We start from the raw sequence: 22,737 nt of genomic DNA on the forward strand, positions 1-22,737 counted from the left end.
TCTTCTGCGCAGGCACATGATTAGGTCTGTAACTTGCACCCTGCCATAAAAGCTCTACTCAGAAACAACATTTTGGCTGTGCACGTGTATCCATTCTTCATGTGCAATTATTGCTGTCTGAAAACCAGGAAAAACAAGCCTACCCTCTTTTTTTTTTTTTTTTTTTATGTCTGTTCTTATCACACCATTGTATTCCCATTCTTACATTGCATTTTTCTGGGTTCTCAGATCAGTTGCAGGGTAGGCGACCTGTTAAATTTGTTACAGTGTCTTTGGTTTTGTATACAAATAAAATCCCCCCAAAGAGCTCCTCTTTTAACAAATAGATTTTTTCTGTTGAAAATAGCAAGGAAAACAATGAAGACCACTGTACATGGTGGTATGCTAACACTTCAATTCAAACTTTATTAGTCTGAGCATGTTTATCCTGCAATTTAACTGCTTATTAGACCATTGCTATCACATCTGTTAGAAGCATGTGCAATCCACAAAACAAGCTGCCAAATGTCCCTTTACAATTACATTGTTCAGAGATCTGTATTGTCATTCTTTATTTTGTATTTATGTATAAGATGTGCCAGTGCAGCAGTCCCTTGATGGGGCTCATTTGAGTATAGTTGGAGTCATGCTTACTTTTGTATACAGGAGATCTAAGCTGTGCCAAGACTGAGTATGCACAGGTTTATTGATCTAATCTCCACCCCATTTGGTGATGCTAGGTTTAAAATTAGGACATACCAAATTAGAATCGTGATATTTGAAGTAGTCTTGACATAAAAGGGAAATCATCCACTGCATAATACAACCTTTCAATGTGTCTAATCAAGGAGCATGTTTTACTGTAATCTAACTCTACACATTTTTAGACATTTACTTGATATTCTTACCAGTGGTATCTGAGATCTATTTGAGATACTAAGAATATACTGCATAAAACAAAGCAATATATGGCCTCAAAGAATATTTTAAAATTATATTAAAAGTATTTCTTCTTGCTACTTATATTGAGAACCTTCATGAGCAAATATTTTGGAGTAAATTATGCCCATAAATGTCTCTTTATAGGCCCTGATCTTATGAACTGCACACATGATTCATTCTGGGCATGTGAACTCACTGCAACTGAACCCATAGTCAAAGTTATTGCAGTGATTAACTCAGTAGAAAAATGTTTGCAACACTCTGTCCTTCGAGTTTTTACTTTTCACTTTACAAATGGTGCTACCGGCTATGAGCAGGATACAAACAAGAGGCACAGAATTATTGTCAGGGATGGCTGTTACCTCTAGTCACTTATGAATTAAACATCTGCTGTCTCACATCGAAAACGTTTTAAAAATAGTTTGCATATGAAAAGGATGACTGTAAAAGAGATCTCAGTGAAGAAATCTTTAGCTTGTTGTGAACACGGCAGCCTTGCTGCTCAGTAAAAGTTTGCCAGAAGTACATCACCCTTTGCATTGTTGTCTGACAGAATCTGACCTCCTAAATTTCATTTAATATCTTTTGCTTAGTGTTTCCTATTGGCTAGGTCTACATCTTCAGAGATGCCTAGATACTAGAAAACATAGCAAAGTAAGTAGAATGTAGATTATCTGAATGTGAGTTTTCATGTAGGCTCCTCCATGAAAGACAGGCCAGTTGAAAATGCCCTTTTTCTTTAACGACTGATGAGCTCACTGGAAAAGGTCTCCTACCATGCTCTCCCACGAAAACAGTGGCCACTAAAATAAAGCTACTATTGAGAGGTAAGAGATGAACATAATTGCAACAGGCAGAATTTCAGCAGGGACCGTGCCGAGTATAAAGAATTAGGTGCTAGAATATATCAAAATGATCATAACATGGCTGTACTTGGAGGTAAATGTAAAACTCTTTATCTTCCTAGAATAGCACCCTGATGCTTGTAATCAAAACCAATTTGAAACACCGATGTCTGTTTCTTGGTGTCAGGGCAAGAGATTAAGGGGAAGGAGAGATCACTGCCATCTTCCATATCACAGAATGTACTTTGAAAAGGTCACAGTGAGACCAGGGAAAAACCTGAATGGAGGAAGAACATGCCATGTACCACCACTCCAGGACCAGCAGTACTGTAGAGCTGTGAGCCAGCACGAGAAGCAAGGTTATAATAAGAATGATGCCTAAACTCAACAAAATCTGTGGCTGCAAGTACCAACTATGCAATTGTGGCTTATTTAACCCAGCTATGACTGCACACAGGTTTACGTTTTAAAGACAAGAGTTTACTGTGGAAAGGATCTGATGCTGTAAGTTTTATTGTGTAAGTGTTTTTGTTGAGATGCATGGAGAGAGTTGAGTGTGTTTGGAAGGCCAGATTCAGGTGACAGCATGGAAACCTGAGCAATGCTCCATGTTATATAAAGGGCCTGAATCATTCAGAAGATTTCCTACCTTTTTTAAAAAAATAACAGATTTGGCTGCTACTATGTGGCTCTTAGGCCTTCAGAAGCCTACATAAATAATGCAAACCTTCCTTGCCACTCTACTGCATGTAGACACTCCATGGTATTGGTAACTTTGCTAATGTGGGTAATTTCATTTCAGTTTAATTATTATTTTCCTCCCAATCTTTCCTTGTATCTATTTCCCCAGTGGCTAAATGATCAACGATTAACCTCCCATTAGGGAGAAACAAGAAGATGGCTTCAGCATTATTTATTTATTATTATGTTTCTTAGCTGGAAGTTGAATTATCTACTCCCTATTCAAGACCCTTCTAATGAAAATGTCAGTTACCATGAACTAAATGTTCTTTAATAATAGCAGTACATAGCTAGCTAGTAGAGCAGAATAGGAGGAGAGTTAAAAAAGCAAACTCAGGTGTAGAACTGTGCACATCTACACATGGAAATAGATAAGCCCCTTACAAGAACCAGTTCAGATTAACCAGTTTATTTATGGTAGTTGGTAGATGCTGCTATCCAGTACCACAGTATGGCGGGGTTCTTTCCAAAGGAGAAACGAAGTAAATTTGTCCATCCATTGAATTCATTAGCAAAATGGCTCTTGGTACCCATGCTATGCCATCATACAGTCTCCTCTGTGTTGGTTCTCCTGAAGTCTGGACTTATGCAGATTTTTTTAGCCCCTTCCATCTCTCTGAGCTGCACAGATGAAACAGTGACTTGCACCAAATTCTCTTTCACTTGGGATCTCACCAGCTCCCTACGCCCTCTCATCCCAGCTCCCTGTGAAGGAATGGCCAGAGTGCTCCAGCAGTTCCCTTCCTCCTCGCCTGCATTTTCTGTAGCTTCCTACCTAAGCACCCTTCTAATCCCTGAAGTGTTAGGCAGCAGATCAGGGCTAAGTGACAGCTCAGAGGCTGCATGCAGCAAAGTTCTGCCCTGGCATTTAATACTTTCTTGAGAACAAGAAGAGAAGATTTGGGGCCTGGCATGCCCCCAGATTCAGCTGTGCACCCCATGGCATTACGCAGGCTCACAGCTTGCTGGGCTTACGGAGGCAGTATTAAGGACACTTCTCAGTTTAATCTGGGGCGTTCTTTGACTATCAACAGATGAAGTCACATCAAATTTAAAAATGGTGCCACCCTCCTGTAGATAAAGCCCTAACCACTCTGGGTTTATCACAGTTTAAAGCTGATGGGAATCTCAAGTGCTTCTATTAATCCGTAAGCATCCGTAAGAGATACTTCCTAAGGGAAGGTTTGACCTAATGGAGCTCTTGACACAAGGAGGGTGACTACAACACACGAGGTGTGGGGGCACACTCATACCTGTGTGTATCCTCCCATGCTCTTCCAGGGCAGTCGTGCAGTTCACTGAGGGCTGTGTCTGCATTGCACTCCCATTCCTGGTCTATCAACCATCCTCCAAGATGGGAAAATAAAACCCATCTTCCACCCTGGCCAAACCCCCAGAAGAGGGCATGTCGTATGCCTGAGAAGGTGCAGCATCTGGCACATGTCTGCTGTGCCTGATGGAGCTCCAGAGCTCCCAGTGGGCTGTGCAGCTTGCCATAACCTCCAGAGTAGGTATGTTTGTGTGAGGCACAATCTGGCCCATAGTTGCATGTAATCCTCTTAATTTAGCAGAAAAATAAAGAGTAAGTTGTTACTCAGAACGACGTTTTCTTTTTCTAAGGATTATTGCTTTTTAATTATTGTTCTAAGTGGATTGTATGTATAAGTGTCAATCAAAACAATTAGAAAGAAGTATGACTAAAAAAAATGGTTTCTGTTACAAGAGCTAGATTAATCTTCCCTAGAGAGAAGCTGGAAAAGACGCCAGAACATACCACATTGAAACGTAGAAGCTGTCAGCTCCATTGGTTCCTCTTTCAGTCTAGCATCAATTACAGTAGACTTGTAGCAATTTCATTTAATGCTGAAGGGATTGTATTAAGGAGGGAATAAAGGTTGACAAAGTATGTGTTTTGTTCAATTTGCTACTGTTTTAAAGAATGAGGTTTTAAACTTTCTGAAAGTTTTTAGATTGTATGCATTGAATGAAAAGCAAGAAAATTGGTAAAGCATAATATGACATTGATTTCTAAAGCAAAAGCAAAATTGGGTCTAAAGTTCAGCGAACTATAGCTTATTTTCATTATAGACATTTCTACTGAGAGATTCAGTTAAGATTTAAAACTGCTGCTAAATGTACAGACACCTAGTGAAATGGCAAAGCTCTGTACAGTTTTAAGCGCATAAGAATGGGAACACCGGATCAGACCAAACCATCCTATTTGGCAATTCCACATAGAAATTTATAAAAAATGAGTAAGCAGAGGGCAAGTACTTACAGAGCCTGAAAAGAGAGGGCAGTTCCCTTGTGTTTAGCAGCAATGAAGGGCTGGGAAGGCTGCGAGAGGGTCCAGCCTCCCAGTTCCTCCCGCTGCAACCTCAGTCTGCTCTGGGTCTCCAATGGAGTCCCCTCTCTGCCTGAGGTCCACGTGCCAAAATTTCAAGGGGCTTGGGAGGGTGAAAGGAAAAAAAAATATATAGGCAGGTAGTTTGGGAGTAATGAGAAACTTTCTGGTGGTAGAGGACTTAGTGTGCCATTTGCTCAAGGGCCAAAATTGCATTCCCTGGCAGCCAACATTCGTTCAGTGGGAAGTCAACTCCTCCATAACACCTAAATTTCAGCAGTCTGCAGTTTAGAGTTAAAAGGTAATCTATATTTTATCATATATAATAAATCTATCCCCAAATGAAGGATATTAGGATGTCTGAAATACTGTAAAATGGATGTCTAATTGATTTATTTTGTCAAAAGCACCGTTGAATGTAGAGCTGCTTTCAATGGGGCAAAATACCACTTACATTTCCTAGAACTTACAACAAAGTATTGGGTATTAGAGGACTAACATTATCTTCCCTATCTGCCAGGGAAACCTTATAATCAGGACTCATGGCATGTCATTGATAAATGATTTAATTCCATAGTGTTTGCCCCATATTCTGCAAGTGGGATTTTTAAATGGAGATGAATAACTGCTCTCTTCTCTGAGGTTTCAGATGCCCCCATTTTACATTGTCTAATATATGTATAGACAACATTTGAAAACTTTGAGAGAAAAACACCAAATAGAGTTAAAAATTATGTTAGAGCCTTTTAGTCAGTTTGCATGCAGAGTACAATTGATGAAGATGATCATGAACAAAGCCAGGCAATTTGAAGATTCTAGTGGATGAATAAACACTGAATGAATATGAATAAATAAAGGGGTATGAATAGACATATTTTGTTGTTGTTTACTGGTGATAAAAAAGTATTTCAGGCTTATCCAAAACTGTTTATAAAATTCGTGATAAGCTGAGGTGTTGAAACATGTGCTTCGGATTTCAGCAGTCTTCTTTCAGACTTAAGTATTTCATAGTGTTTTAAAATAAAGATGGAGGGAATCTTGAAACATCACTTGAATAAAAATATCTAAACCATTTCATTCTTTAAAAGTCAATGTTTTCTTTTTCAGCAAAGTCAAGAGGAGAGCTGAGAGTATTCCAGTGTCACTGGATGTTCATTTTGCATTAAAAAAAAAAAAAGTATTTTAGCTGCTAAAGTTCCACCGAGCCCCATTAAAAGCACTGAATTAGAATAAAGCACTACTGCAACAGATGGTGGGATATCCCAATATATTCAGGACAGTTTAAGTGTACATATTCACATCACAAAAACCTATAAAATAAAAATGGTGTTAGTTCTTCTGATTCATTTTTAAAGCAGAGAACATTTCCATGTTTTCCAATTCATAGAACATTTCCAATTTTTCATAGACTGCCATGACTATTTAACTACACTTTACAGTTCTCTCACCCTCACACTTGACGTGAAGTAGGGAAAATGCAGAGATGCATACGCTCTGTTACCAGCTTGTTTCTCTTTTAAATCAAAACTTCTGATATTTAAAGAAGAGTTGTGGATAAAAGAAAGTACAGCTTGAGGCTATGATATAATGCACTTAAAGGTCCCAAAGGCAACATTCTTAACATCTACGACCAACTCCGAAACATAACCTAGGAATGTAAATGTTAGGGCTGGGCTCTTAAATTCAAGTTTCCTGACACACTGCGGGCTGACAGCCTTTGAATTTATAAAGACTTCCTATCTAAACAACTAAAAGAGCTAAAGATCACTTAGAATAATTATTTCAATCTGTACTTACAAAGCAGTAGCAACCTATGAGAAAGTATTATCATGTACATACCCAGGTGATTATTTCACCTGATCATACATGTTTTCATCATTTTAAAATCATTCTTCCATGCACAATTTGGGGACTGGCTTTGTCTGTACAAGTGTGTGTCAGGGGGATTCCTAACCCTATTTTATGTATTTGTGTATAGCAATATATATACTCACGAGGTTTAGAATGGATCAAGAAATTATTCTTCCTCATGATATTTTTTCAAATAACTCCAACACTGGAGCATTTCATGGAAAAGCTTTCTCTCCATTTTGTTTTTCAGAATATGATTTTTAAAACAAAATAAAAGAAAGTATTTTTTTGTTTTCTGTGGATCCAAGGAATGATCCACAGAAACCCTAACTTCTTTGGAGACCAAGGGCAACTTAAATTTTTGCAGTAAAAGTACCTGAGGAGTACCTAATGGGCCCTGTCAAATAGATGTGCTCATTGGCATGACTATTACATCACAACACTGGATTCAGCACAGAGCATGTTAGCGAAACCTACTTTCACTCAAAACTGTCATAATGCTGGGTCAAGGTGACTTCTGCATTTTGCAATACAGGTCATTGAATAATATACACAATGCCCACTAGGATGCCAGGATGAGAACTCAAGGCTCTCTTCTGCCTCCATCTAACTTTGCATGGAAACCCCTAACCCCTCTGTGGGGAGCTGGCCTTTTCAGTCACGAGCCTTTCAGAAGTGGCATCAACTATTCTTCATGAATCAATTGTTATTTTACCCAGACTACCAACTTTCATTCTGAAAATGAAAAAATACTTAAAAGAATAAAAACAAATTGAAGAGGCTGAGAGAGTAGGCTTTGTTCTAAGTCATAATTTCTCCTGCCACTGAAGTTGAAGTACACTCCAATATACAACAAAAGTGCACAAACCTTGTACCAAGAGCTAAATCTCATGTCTTTTATAATATGGATACACTTGTCGAACATATATTCTGGTCTGTGAAACTGTAAAGAGGGTTTTTTTCTACAGGATTTTATGAGCACTAACCACATCTGAAATTTTTTCTTTCTGAAAAAATGCACGTATTTTACAACAGCCCTCTAATAGCTCAGGAGCATTAGAAGGGACACTGGGAAAGTTTTTATCACCCTGGCATGTATGCAAGTGCTTCAGGGCATCGAAGAACGGAAATTAAAAATATGCAACTGAGTGAATTTCTGAAGGAAGTGAAGCAAAATCAGAGGTTTATTTGTGGAAAATGTAGTAATGAAAACAACAGGACAGTTTAAGACATGAAAATTATTTTACTGCTGGGTCACAGTAAACCAGAAACATGTTTGATCTGATCATATTCTGATATGATCATATTGAACTGGTCATATTGAACATAAACATTGCCATACTGGATCAAGCCAAAGTTGCATCCAGTTTGCTGTCCTCCCTCTGACAATGGGCAGTAGCACATACTTTGGGAGGAGCATAAGAAACAGGACAGGTAGAAAGCAACTCTTCCCCAAGTATAACCTTTCAGTTTCAAGCAGTCTGAGGTTTATGGACTTCCTCAGCCAGAGGTTGCATTCACAACATTGATTTTAATAGCCATTGATGGAGCTCCTTTTCATGCATTTGTCTAATGGATTTTTGAGCCCATTTATAACTTTGACCTCCAGAGCTTCCTCTGGCAATGAGCTCCCCAATTTAATTATGCATTGTGTGAAAAAGGACTTCATATTGCTTACTTTAAACCCACCACCTGACCATCTGAGCGTTCCTTTGGTTTTTATAGTATGAGCAATAACAAATAATCATTTAGGCAGTCTATGACTTCATATACATCTATCATATCTCTCCTCCCTCAACTGCTTTCCAGACTTAAGAGTCTCAGCCCAAGTCTCTTTCTTCCTACCAATGCCATTTCATACGTCTAATCACCCCTGTAGCTCTTTCCTATACCTTAATCTAGCTCTCAAACTCTTTGAGATGGAAGAGAACTGCATGAAATTTACAGGATGTGGGTAGACCACAGATTTCTACAATATTGTAATGATCCTGTTTTGTTCTATTAATTCCCTGATTGTTCTTAGCACTTATTTACCTTTTTGACCTCTGCTGAGCATGGAGCTGGGACCTTCACTGAACTATCTGCAGTGACTCTGCAATCTTTACTGTAAGGATAATGGCAAATTTATGCACCTCTGTTGTGTATTTTGATAGCTTTCCCTATGCCTATTATTTTTTATATCTGGAAATAGAATGCATTAAAAAGAAAAGAAATTCTGTGGACTAAAATAATGGTATAGAACCTATTGGATTTGAACTAGAACTAGACACCTTCAAGAATATCAGTGATTTAAAATGTGAGTAAACAGGAGTCTACATCTTGACATATTCTCACTTCATCCTTCCTACCTTGCTCTTAAATGCCAACGAACAGCTTTGTAGACTTGCTAATTCATGGGCATGTTTCTGAGCAATGCTAAACTTCCCAGCTCTGGCTGATGTCAAAAGGAGTCAAGACTGGCTAGCCCTTGTAGAATTGGACCTGAAAAGCATTGTTCTGGTAACTGTTTATACTATGTGACATTGTCACTTCCATACTATTTATGGAGCTTGATGCTGGGATAAATGAATTTCTAGAGAGGTTATGAAAGATCAAGGATGCTATAATGTCATCATAATTACATGTAACTTGAGCATCAGCATTACATAAAAGCATATTGAATGCTTACTTAACATAACATTTGAATAAATCATGTTTAAAATCATGTTCACTGAAACATTTATTTCAGCTAGAGCCACAGAGTTTAAGCTTCTCATACATAAACATTTTTGGCATTATTTATGAAAACTTGGCTTGCATCCACTTAATTTATACTTTAAAAAATATGAGATAGCTATGTGAATCTTATATTTATAGCAGAAACCTCCATCATCTGCTGCTTCCTGAGGTTTCAGCAGATCTACAATGGTAATTCAATAACTGTGTCTATAATATCCTGGGAGTTTTAAACACAGTTTCCCATTTTTGCATTTGGCATTTCAGTCTGTACTTTCTTACTTTTCTTGATAGGCTTCTAGGTACTAAAAATAATTCATTAGTGCCTATCACGCTGTGTGACAATGATGCCCTTGAATACCTTACCTGGTTATCATGCGTTGAACCTCCTAGGAAAAGGGAAAGTGAATTTTATTGACTCATTGGTGCAGATGCCTCACTGCTTCTGAAGTTTCTGGAGGGAGGCTTTGCAAGGTGGGTCGAGCAATCTTGAGGTAGAAGCCCAGAAGCAGCTGTTCCAAGGAGGAAGATTTACACTGAGGTTTTGCATCTAGCTGTTACAACCAACAGTTATTGCACCAAAGCCATGTAGTATGGGCTTCATTTGGTCTCTATTGTATATGCTGGGTCAATCAACAAAAGTAGTTTCTTCACTTCAAAATGAGAAAGGCTCAAACACAATGAGGTGCATTCTCCAAGCCTGTGGAGAAGGAGTTTAGCATCACGTTTGGTTTTCTTCCTGTTTGTAAATGGCTTGTGTGAGGTGTACAGAGTTCTTTCCAGAGTAGAAAAAGAAAGTATTTATTCTCAATAGTGTCATTCCATGTTCAGATGCTTTCAGAATCTGAAGCTGAAATATCCCACTTTCTTATTGTTAGCATTATCTTCCAAGCTATAAATATTAGCCTTTGTATTTATATTTTCATGCTGAATCATTTTGTTAGATACATAACATCAAGAGTACTTGTTAAGCATTCTGTGATTCACCAGCATTGCTTTGTGTTCTGGCCTTAATCTAGAAGGGGCTACTACATTTCACTCTCCTCGAGACTATTTTCAAATGAATATGATATTTAACTTAATTTCTGCTTTTATATGATCTTGTAGGTTTTAAAGGTGTGATGAAAAGTGATGATCATTGTTTAAAATTTAACTTACATTTAGTTAAAAGACTCTAGCAATTCCAGAAATATAGGACTAACTTAGCAGCTCTCCCGTTTCTTTGCTGTCCACTTACCATTAGCAGAGATATTCCTTATGGACTTCCAACCTAAAGACACGTAAGACATCTTGGTCTGACAAGCTTTCAGAGCGCAATATGCTCAATGTACTAAAACAGATCTAGCCTTCCTTCCCATTAAATCACCATGGATGGGATTTATCGTATACAGTATTACATACCCAAAAGTTAGATGTCTAGCTAGGTATAGGATATGTTCATAGTTATTAGGTGCTTCTGGAGGGTGATTCATCTACACTATTTTAGTCTTTTTCAGCCTTTGGAGTTTCTTTCAGTCTTTGGACTTGTTTTCCCCCTCTCACTGATTATTAAAGTAGCCCATGGTAACCGGCTTAGACTTACACATATAATCTCTGATGCTTACATCAGCAAGGAGGAATCCCAACCAGAGACATTCTGAGTCATAGTGTCATCCAGAAATGGTGCGGGCTTTAAAAAAGCACACAAAGTTCTTATTTTGCAGTTCAGGAAAGTCCTAACCTTCCATTATGGGTTGTTTGTGGTATGTTTTCCTGTATTATATTGAGTGCGCCTTCAAGAGAGATGAGAAGAAAAAAAGGGGAAAAGATGAGGTACTGGTTTTGTTACTCTAATAATCCTAAATGCAAAACATTAGCTCTTTCTAGCAACAAAAACTCCACCAGCAGCAATACTGAAACCATATGCCCTCCATTTGATTTACCATCAATGACTGCCTGGCTGCACACAGAGCCTCTCTGCTTAATAGTGGCTCTATGCAAGTGCATGTATAGTGTTCAAAGCAGTTTTGTTCTTTTATTAAAGTTGTGATAAGGATGCAAAGCATTTTAATGGGAATAATCAATTATATAATGATATTAATATACAACAAAGTGCTTTTAATATAAGTTCCTTTAATGTAGCGCTTTTGTGATGGGGGAATTACTTTTGTAATACTTTCAGAAGCGTGTCTTCTATTGGTGCCAGGCAGACAGCAGCAGCAGGAGACTTCTGTAAGAGATGAACTCCATTTACTCATCATTCACAAGAAGGCATTTTTCAACGCAGAGACCAAAGGATTTTACCACTCTGCTGAATAAGAGAATTTTAACATCAAGATGTGTCTACATTTTTGTAAGAGAAGACAAAAATGGAGTGCATTATCAGTCTGAATAAAAGATCATTGTGAAACTTCAGCATTTAAAAGATTAAATCTGATTTTTCCTGTTACATTTGCCTAATTGTTTTCCTGATCTCCCGTTGCTATTATGATCTCACTTCCAAGAAAGAAGCTAAGTTAATTCTATCCTGCTATTGGCATTTTTGCTGGTGGATGTCAAAAGTTATAAACGCAAGGTGGCCTTACAAGATGTTTTGCACTCTTCTGAAAATTTTAATAATTATATTAACAGATGCAAGTTTCTTTTCATCTTATGGGTGTGGATATACTTAGGTAAGGGGACTGAAAACAGACACTTAACTCCATCTGTATTGTACATGTTCATTTAGAAGTGGTGCCCTCTTCCACCCATGGTTAATTTACTATCAATCCCATGCCAGTTGTCATAGTTACAGGATGAGTTGCATCTGTCTCTCAGGTGTCGTTGGCTATGTTTGGGACCATAGTCCTAAAGGAAGGTGAAGGCTGAGCATGCTCCCTGACTCTCTATAGACAGCCTCTGCAAATGTAGAGTGCTTGCTCCCATACCTTGCAGCAAGTGGCCATGCGCGCTTCAGAAAAAGAGCCCAGCCATCTTCCCATCTTAACATTGACCGTGTGACTCTGCCAATACAAGATACGTGGCCATAATCAGGGGATAGTTTTGGGTCAGTGTTGAGGTTTCAGTTGCCCCTCCTTTGCTCTTCCTCCCCTCCTCTCTCTTTTGCTGAGCTCAGGAAATTACCCCAAGCCTATACTGAGTCACGGTGGATCAGACAACTAAGAAGTGTGGACACTAGACAAAACTGTACTTGAGAATATCAGTCAAATCAGAAAATAGCATGCTCAGGCATGGTTGCAGGCATGCAATACTATGATATTAAATCCAGAGCAATGTGGCTTATGAATCCTGATGCCTTGAACTATCAAAAGAACATAAGATACTGCAAAGTTTGGAGTAGGATTCATCTGAAGATTAGATGTAGGTGTCTACATGAGAACTGGGTGCTCCCATTATGTCAACAGAAATCTAGTCAATTCAGTTAATAGAGCCTATCTATAGAAACCTGGGGATCCTTCTCTTGAATGGAATCTGACCTGAGAGGCTCAGCCCAGTTCCCAGACACAAACATCCTGAGCCATTGGGATGCTCCAAGGTATCCCCCTTGGACTCCACTTCTCTCCACTAGAGCGTGGGTGTCGCATAGGTTCTGTGTTGTAACTGACAGTTCTATTCAGTGTCTCAGGGCATCTTAAACAGACTAGATGGTGGCACCTGACCTGAGCCCTACCCAGCCCTACCAGTTCTGTTTTAGATGGCTGGCTACTTCAAGGGGATCCAAGGCATGAGAGAGGCCCCACATCTCCCTACCCAGTGCACAAGGGAGTTGGGCATTCACAATACTCAGTTGTTAACATCCTTTAGCCAGTGCGTACTTAATGTAAAATCCATACCCGCTCCAGGAACAGGGACCAAACCCAAGATCTACCCTTCCCATGTAAGTGGAGCTTAATGCATTCAAACTCAGGATCACTTACCCCATGCTTTTAGTTGCTTCTCTTTAACTTCTCTAAGCAGACAGGTAAAGTAATGCACAGAGACATAAATCAGATTGTAAGATACAAATCAATACTTATTACGGAGTGCCCCTTACAGTCATCACGCCTTCTCAGAAACTACTTAGCTAAAACTTATATTTTATTGCTGATTCCAGCAAAGCCAACACATTTCAGACAACATCTTCTCTTGCTCCCCCTTAAATCAGTAGCACTATTTCAGAAGAGTCCTTTGTTCCCACATGTTCTGAAACAGTCCAACAAAAAAATTCAAGAAAAAATCTTTTTCTAGTTAAAAAAATGCAAAATGTGTTCTGCAAAGTCACATGGATTTCAATTGAAAAAGCTCAAAAATATAGACTTAACCTTTAAATTTTCAAGATGCCTTTTTTATATGAATCTCAATGTTTAAACAGACATAAAAGTATTCAAAACATCAGAGATAAAGTATTTCATTTTACATTGAATACATTGCATTAGACTTCAATGTATTTTTTTAGTTTGGCTTATAAAAAATAATGAAATAACTGAATTAGATAACGTTCATCTAGATCAATTAGAAACCTCTTCTGAAAATTATTCTCATAGCTCTATTGAAACCATATTGTCGCATTGTGTTTTTCACAAAAGCAGTGACTATTTTTTTCCTTTTTCATTTCTTGGCAACAGAGTCATGGATCTATAATTAAAAACCCACTTAGACAATTTCCAAAAGATTATTACAATCTTGTCATGTCAGGGGTTGAACAAGTCAATTTATAGATTATTTTTTTTCCCCATCCCCAGATTCTACAATGATGGTCTGAAAACCTTCAAGGCTGTAAACTACATTTTGTTTTGGCAATGGACACAGAGCATGCTAATGATATTCTCTCTTTCTCTCTTTCTAGGAATGCAGTTGAAGAAAACAAAAAACTATATGCAATTTATGACACAAGGTGAGTAACAAAAAGTACTTTAAAAATATGATTATCTCTAAATGGATGTTAACCCTTTAAAATGTTAAAAATTATTACTAACATTTATTTGAAAATATTTTTTCCCAAGCCACAAAGTAATCATTAAATTAAGGCACAATGACAAATAATTTAGATCTTCATACACAAAATTCTCTATCATCTATCTAATAATGTTTCCCCTTTATATATAGTGATTTCCCTTTTTATACAGTGCATATGACAAAGAAATGTAGTTACACAACCAGCTCAGTTTACATGATATTCCACAGATGGCATATGGCACACGATCCTGATCTGTGTATTATGAGCTTAACTGTGGCTGCTTCTGATGCCAGTGTTTGGGGAATGGGAGCGAAGGGCTAGCTGGCACAGCCTTGGGAAAAGAGGATGCATTTAAAAAGACTAAGAGGCATTTCCACCAGCAGAGTGCTGTGTCTTGGCAGTGCATGGCTGTGGATACAGCCTCTATATAAACACACCTCCACACTCTGAAGCATTTCCTTTCCCCTCATCTTTCATGGACTCTTGCCTGTTAAGGGCACTCCTCAGCATAAGTAAAAAAAAAACCTACTCAAATGATAAGAGCAAGACATACATCAGACTTTCACTTTATTCTATCCATAGCTTTTTCTTTGTTACCCTGGATTATCACTTCCAGAATTCTTCCTAATCTTAGCAAATCAGGATTGATGCCAAATCATTTCACTGCACTTCCTTCTCATTGCTTATCCTGTTTTATGTGGGACTGTTTACATGTGTAAATGGCTTTCTTCCCCCCCTGCCCCGTGTTTCTTCTTTGTCTCTCTACTTTTCCACTGTTAAAATTCAAAGGGACATTTGGATGAAAATGTCAGGAACCAGCATCTCTTGGTGTTTTAGCTAGTCCTTATACAGATGCATCAGTTAGTTATGATCCTGACTTGATCCTCCTTGAAATATACATAAGAGTAAACATAGGCAATTCAAACCTGCGCTTGTCTTCTTCACTCCTTATGATCTCCTGCACAATAAGGCTTGGGTCTTGACTTGGAATTCTGGCTGCTGTAGTAAAAAAATTGCATAAACAATAATTATCACATATGAGATTCATGAAGATATTGATAAATATGAAAACACAGATAAATGGGCTATACCCTTCTATTTTTACCTAACCTTAAAGAAAAAAGGTAACAACTGCTGCATACTGTTTTATTAAGAATAATGTGCTGCTGACAAAGGGATTTAGATAAAAACACTCAAGTAGAAACTCTTAACAAAGACGTCCTATGTAAAATAACTCTTCCTTAACTGCAGTTACAGTGAAAACCAAAAAATTGTAACTCAGTTACTTGTCTGCTTTTCTGAACAGACTGTGTTTTCATCAGGACAGAGACTTAAGGAATAGTACTTCTAAAGCACCACAGGCTTCTCTTGTGTGTTTGTGTTATTTCAGTGCATAATCACTAATCCTTATGATGAAAAAATGTGAGTTATAAAGAGCCTTGATTATTTCTTCCTCTGCCAAAGTGTCAATGGATTTTTATTTTGATGTGTCTGACTCATTATGTGCATAATCCAGAGGTTTCGGTGCACAAGGATTGGAATATTGCAGGAATACTCTTTTAATTTTGTTCAGATAATGCAAATTTTTGTTCCATTTTCTTGAATATGAAGAAAAATAACCGGCTGAAAATTAAACAACAGTTCAAAACAATTTGGGTCAAGCCTCTTATTACTCATATTGATTAATACCTTATTCTATATGTGGCCCACTGAAACATTCAGATCTCTACTACATCAGAACTGTTGACATAACAACATTAATATTTCTGTATAATTAAATGAAAACCAGCAAATTACACAACCAAAGCAAATGGATTCATGCAATGCTGTTTGAAATCTGCCTGACAGAAATGGGGACAGTGAGTATAAACTCATGGTCAGTTACAAGCTCAGCATAAACTGTTGAGTATTACTCAATGTCAGCAAATATTGCATAAGCTTTCTGATAAATATACATAGTACATAAATATAATATTGTTTTCCTCACATAGTATGTCCAAAAACCACTGCTCATTATCTGAACAGGCAAAACACAGCATATGAAGCTGTCAAATTCCAGAGCATTCCCTAAACCCCAACGCCACATATCTACTCCCCAGCATACTCCTGTCACTTCTAAAACTCTGCTTCTGCTGAGATTCTGTAGCACAGAAAGTAAGAAAGTTGAGCTTTCTGAAGGAAATATTAAGTTTCTGTTGCATGGTATTTTGGCAAAAATGGTCCTCAACTTTTGATTTCATAAAGTACAAAAGAAGTCAGGCTTGGGAAAAAAGAAAAGAGTTGAAAATCTTCTTGTGGATTTTTTCCAGCCAGTTTTATTAATTACACCTTCTCAGCAGGTTAAACCAGCAGGCTATTAAAATTGCTGCAAGGCAGAATAGGTAAGCAGCAGCATGGGTCTCAGCCTAGTAAGATTAATGTCCTGAGTTCCTCAGAAGACACCACTTCAGCTGTAGCAGCAATTCTTCCCACTTTTTTTAGTTTCTGTCTCTCTCTCTCTTTTGTATCTCTGAACCCTCTGTGATTGCAGTTTGCTTCAGGATAAGACTGGATCTTTGTCAAAATCAGTTAAATGACAGACAAGCCAGAGAGAAAATGAGAAAGAAAACATTCTGATAAGTGATTCTGACCTCAGCGCGTAACTTGGGTTATATTCATTTTGTCAGGTAAACCGTCAGTACCACTTTCCAGTGCAAGAGCTCAGTGATGTATTGCATGGTGTGATCAAATACTTCTTCCCTGATTCTCAAACCAGTCTTTCTCGTACAGGCTGGTGACTGATAGTGGTAGTACTGCAAATGCATCAGTTGTGAGCAGACCTCTCCTCTTCTTTAGCCTTCCTGTCATTGCCTCCTCTTCTGTATCTCCATTAGTACTGACAATGATGAATAAAACTGGAATTTGTTCCAAAATTTTGAGTGGTTCCTCATTCCACTCCCACTGCTTCAACAATTTCTGTCCTTTAACAAAGGCTGAGTGTGCTCTGTTCCAGCTCCTTCTGAAAGGAGATGATGGGTGCATCTACATAGCATTTTAGTGCAGATCAGGACTGTGCTTGTGAAGTGAATCATTTGATCATTCCCACTTACTGTGCTTTGGTTCACATCTCAGAGCAGTCTCAGAGTACATGGACTCGACACGTTTCATATGAAACTAAGGTGGAAAATGCACCCCAGTAGCACACTAAATGTGGTCCAACCACTAATGAGCATCTAGTCTATGGGACCAGATTACAACTTTTCCTAAGGGGAAAAAAGACCCAACAAAATGTGTATGGCATGGACATCAGGTCCTTAGTCACAGCAGTTTTGCTCTAGAGACCAGCCTCGGTGCTTGCTAACCCAGACATAGCTGATGAATCCATTGTAACCCCACTCACCCCAAAGACTTCTTTCACCTGTAGGCTTGGCAGGTGTGTTCTTCCACTTGTGTTTCCATCAGCCCAAGGACAGTCCTTTTGCTCCTTCACATATAATGCTGCCTTTGCAGTTTAGACCTACCTACTTTTGAAGTGGCCTTTACAATATTGGCAACGCTAAGGAAGAAAAGAATATCGCTGTGCTTACCTTATTGAACAAATTTGATCAGGAGCATAGATCTTAACTGTCCAATGGCTCAGAGGCTGGAACATTCACCAAAGTAGTAGAAATAGCGATGACTTTTAGTCGCTGAACTACAACATTTGAAGTCTCACCTTTTACAGGGATAATTTTACTGGGACAGATTGTAGGTTGGAAAAAGAGCAAGAGTGAGGATGAGCAATAATGGAGGCAGCTAAGGGGAGCAGAGAATCGGGTTCTGTTCCTTACAGCACTGAACGCTGATTTATTTTATCCAGTAATGAATTCACAGAGTCATGTTAACTCTTTCCCTCTCTCTCCTACTTAAGTATTTGCTGAAAAGTGGAACATGTCAAACAACAGAGATGAAAACCTTACCCCGAGGTCCTGTAGTCTGGGCTGATCTCAGGAGATACATCCTTGGAATTTTCTTGTATTGAAAACCTGCAGGTTCTGACTGGGTGCTTTGCTTTAGTGAATAAAAGTGCCCAGAATCGTTCCTGCCATGCCTTGAAATAACCTGTTTGCTTTTTGAAAGGAGACGTTTAGAAGCCTCATTCCAAGAGAAAAATCAAGGTGGCGAATTTTGGGGCAGGACAAGGAGTCTATTTCTGTGCCCATTTTTTCCCTATTGGCCACATTAAACAGCTCCCCAAAAGTCTTTGCTTCAATTATTTCCTTAAACACTCTGCACTGTGCAGGGCTTTGCTGGGTCTTACCTCCAGACCATTACCACAGAAGCTTTGTTCTGAGTCTTTGCTGCGGACAAAACCCAAAGGGCCATTTTCACTGTAAATGCCACATTTCTCAGAAGTCGAGATGATTTTTACCTTTCACGAAATTCGTTGATCATTTATAATTTTTAATGTCTTTCTGTTACTGCTAAGCCTAAATGAATCCGAAGTCCCAAGGAACAAATGCTCCATAACCCCCTAGCTACTTCCTTGTCCCATCAGCTCCAGCCTGGATTATCTTTAAATTACCCACAACTAAATGGAAATGGTTGCTCTGAAAGATCAAGAAGAAAAATACTTAAATGAAGTGATAAAATATGACAGACTTTCCAGCACTGTTGATTCATTCCCACCTCAGATGTGTTTCCAAAGTACCAGGATAGCGCGTTAATCAGCAGTAGTGTTCTCTAAAATATTTTATTTCTGTTATAAAACCGACAATCTATTTAAGAAAAGTTATTAGTGCTTAAATGTGCTTTTAAACCACGTTAAATTCTTCACAAGAAATATTTCTTCAATGTTAATACTTTCTTTCAGCACTTAGGGTAAGAGAACTGGGTTGGTACCCTTCCCTAAATTCACTTTCTCTGAAGTCTTTGAAGGAACTAGTCTTCAATACTGCCCATCCGTAGCATTAAGAGCCCCTGCCCCCCAGGATCCAGGGCCTTCAAATCACTTTTATATATATATATATATAAAAATTATTTGACTTTTCATTTTTGAGCCCTTGAGTCATGCATGCTTCATATCACAATTCTCAGGCTTTCATCATAAGCCTTATTAGTTTTTAAATGAAAGCTAAGATTTTCACTTACTTTATAATCATAGTAATTATGGCACTATTAAAAAATCCAAATATTGCAAGACTTAAAATGAAATCACAAGATTTGGCAACACTCAGTTTCTCTATGTTTTTCCTCATTGCCCATAGGGTTTTACATTGTTTTTAAAACTGAGCCTGTTCCTTCTTTTATTGGAGCTTTATTATTAACTGCAACAGCAACAAGGTCAGGATGTATGCCATAGATTGCACTTGTCTTTCTTGTCAAGAATTTTTTGAGGAGAGATGAAAAGCCATCCATGCTTTCTCACCTGTGCACAACCCCAGAGTATTCCTCAAGTGTACATCCTTTTCCTAGCAGTTTCTGTAAGGGAAGAGGATATGTAGAAGGAAAAACAGGTGGTAAAAGTGCAAAAAAAGACATTGCTTTTCTCCCTTGACTAGTGAAACGCTGTGCTCTGTCATGGACCAGGGGCCACCGACTGCGATGTAACCAGAATCAGGAGCTGGCTAAGAGCCTGTTCACACCGTTGGTAGAGGATGGTGGAGAGGTCCGGCATGAGAAGGAGCTGGCTCTGGAACCAAGGGCAATACAGCCAAGCCAGCGTGCTCCTGTTGTTTCCATGCCAATTAGCCTTGCTGAAAGGACTAAATAACCTGGAAGGAGGTTGACAGTAATAACAACTGGCCGTCTCCACCCCAACCGATGTTTTACACCGATTTAAGAGCACCCACAAGCTCGCAGGCAACGCGGCAGAGAGCCGACAGCTCTCGCCGTACGCCCCGTTGGCGCCAGTGCAGTTCCCCGTCCTTACCGTCCCACGTAGGGTTTGCCTGGCAAAACACGAGGATCTAGGTCTGTGTCGATGGCATCCCCACGGGCGTGCCTGAAGGGACCCTCAGGCCCAGCACCCGTGCAGGCACACCGCACCCCCGGCCCTGGCCCGGACCCCCGCTCCGGCCCGGTGCGGCTCAGGGCAGGGCTCCCCGCCCAGCTCCCCCTCCTGCCCCAGCGGCCTCCCCCCGGGCACCGCTCCCCGGACGCACCGTGGGGCAGGCGGGCGCACTCACCCCCACAGGCAGCCGGCCGAGAGGCGGGGGAGGGCGGCCTGCCCGCGGGCTGAGGCCAGGCCCGCGCCCCCCTCAGCCCGGCCGGGCGTCACCCGGCTCCGGGCGGGTCCCGGCGGGCCGCCCTGGCCCCGCTCCCACCCCGGGGATCCCCTCGCCCCCCCCGAAGGGCAGGAGCCCGCTACGGGGGAGCCCCCCCGCGGGCGCTGCGAGGGGGCACCCCCGCCTCAGGGGGGCCGGCGGGGCGGGCGTGTCCCGAGGCGGCGCCCGGGAAGCCCCCGCCCCCTGCTGCCGGCCCCGGCCCCGGCGAGCCCCGCTCCCCGCGGCGCCCCGCCTCGGGCTCTCCGCCGGGAGGGACGGCGGCGCCGTCCCCTCCCCTCCCCTCCCCTCCCGGCTGGCGGGAAGGCGGCGGGGCGGGCGGCGGCGTGTGGGGACGGCGGGCGGAGGGGAGGCGGGCGGCCGGGCTCCGGCGGAGGGAGGCTTCCTCCGGGGCTCGGCGGCGTCCGGCCGCGGGGTGGGCGCAGCCGGGTGCGCGGGCGGCTCCCGCGGGCCGGGCAGCGGTGTTGGGGCAGGGGGTGGGGGTTTTTTTTTTGGAGGGGGGGGGTGTGGAGGGCGAAGAGAACGAGGACTGTCGCCTCCGCCTCTTCCTCAGCGGCAGCCGGGGCAGCCGGATCGCGGCGGCGGCGGCTGCTGCGCGGAGGGAGCGCGGAGCGGAGGGATGTGGGGCTTTGGGGGAGGCAGGATCTTCGGGATCTTCTCCGCTCCCGTCCTGGTGGCCGTGGTCTGCTGCGCCCAGAGGTAGGAGCCAGCGTGCCCCGGCGGCGGCGCGGGATGCGGTTCGCCAGGGGAACAAGCTGATGCGCTCCCCCCCCCACCCCCCCGCCTTTCCCGCTGCCGCTCCCGGCCCCCCACACCCCGTCCTCTGCCTCCCCCGCCTGACACCCCCCCCCCCCCCCCCGTCTCTCTCGCCCCCACAGTGTGAACGATCCCGGCAACATGTCCTTCGTGAAAGAAACTGTGGATAAATTGTTAAAGGGCTACGACATCCGCCTCCGGCCGGATTTCGGAGGTGAGTCGCCCTGTCCGGGCTCGCCCACCCCCCCCTCGCCCTCCCCGGGGCTGTCGCCGCTCCCGCTCGGCGGAGCCGGCTCCCGCGCCCCCGCTGCCGCGGCCCCTCTCGCCGCCAGGTCGCGGGGCGGCGGCGGGTAACGGTCTCGTCTGCCCGCAGGTCCGCCCGTCTGCGTGGGGATGAACATCGACATCGCCAGCATCGACATGGTTTCCGAAGTCAACATGGTGAGTAGCGCGGGGGGGGCCCGGCCGGGGCCGGGGCTGCCGCCCGGCGGGTCAGGGCCGCCCGTTCCCCGTCCCTCCCTTCGCACCGAGTCGCGGCGGCCGAGCCGAGCGGGACGCCGAGCCCGGCCCTCTCCGCCTGAAAACTTTTATTTCCCCGGAGACTCGCTTTTCCCCCTTCCCCCGTTCACCTCTCGCTGCCGGCGGCCGCCTCCGCGGCTGTGCGTGGCCCGGCCGAGCCCGGGGTGCCGGGTCCTCCCCCCCCGCCTTCCTCTTCTCTCGTTTCCCTCCCGGGCGCGGCCGGTCGGAGCTCGCTGGGGCTCCCCGGGCCACCGGCACCTGCCGCGGCCTCGCAGCCGGCGGGATGCGGAGCGGAGCGGGCCGGCGGCGGCGGCCGCCGGGGCTGCCGCGGGCGGTGGGGGTGGCGGAGGGCCGCGGGTGCCGGCGTCTCCCCGCTTCTTGAGAGGTTTAGGGCAGAAAACCCCAAACCCAACCCAGCTTGTCGGTGGATAAACTCTGACGCGGGCGAGTGTGTTAATTATCGTGGAGCTTCTAGAGCGGGCGCGATTGCGCGCGGACTTTGGAGGAGCTGTAATTTTGCTTCCCGAGGTGACACTGTTGGGGGCTGTCAGGTTCACTGAGGAAAAGGGAGGTGTTTAGTGTGTTTATGCGGTTCGGTCCCCGGGTCTGTAGTTTGGTGATTTGGGGTTAGAAGCTGGAGTTGCTGTTTCTCGTCCTAATCCTAAATCTCAGGTGGATTTTTCATGTTCCTGAGCAAATTACTCCTTCCCTCTGTATCTCAGATTTTTCCTTCTATTCTTCCTTTTGCAAACCTGAGGTAAGAAGAGCAGCCTACTCTGCAATGCTGTAGTTACATTTATGGCATTAAAAATAATAACCTGCACGTTTGGAAGCTGAGCTCTCTTTTAGTAAACGACACTAACACCCCACTATCCCCCCTTCAATGCA

General features: G+C 42.3%; 1 protein-coding gene across 2 annotated transcripts in view; it reads left to right on the forward strand.

Annotated features, from left to right (window-relative positions):
* GABRB3 (gamma-aminobutyric acid type A receptor subunit beta3) overlaps positions 1–22,737 on the forward strand; it is a 195,507-nt gene that overhangs the window by 60,234 nt on the left and 112,536 nt on the right. The window contains exons 2-4 of one of the 2 annotated variants that reach the window (XM_069769984.1): positions 14,222–14,269; positions 21,453–21,544; positions 21,704–21,771. In XM_069769984.1, coding sequence (XP_069626085.1) covers positions 14,222–14,269; positions 21,453–21,544; positions 21,704–21,771 — 208 coding nt within the window. Of the gene's footprint in view, positions 1–14,221; positions 14,270–21,061; positions 21,274–21,452; positions 21,545–21,703; positions 21,772–22,737 lie in introns of those variants that run through there. The other variant, XM_069769985.1, reaches the window with a different exon arrangement.

Source organism: Haliaeetus albicilla, chromosome 25, assembly GCF_947461875.1.
Source record: "Haliaeetus albicilla chromosome 25, bHalAlb1.1, whole genome shotgun sequence".
Taxonomy (NCBI): domain Eukaryota; kingdom Metazoa; phylum Chordata; class Aves; order Accipitriformes; family Accipitridae; genus Haliaeetus; species Haliaeetus albicilla.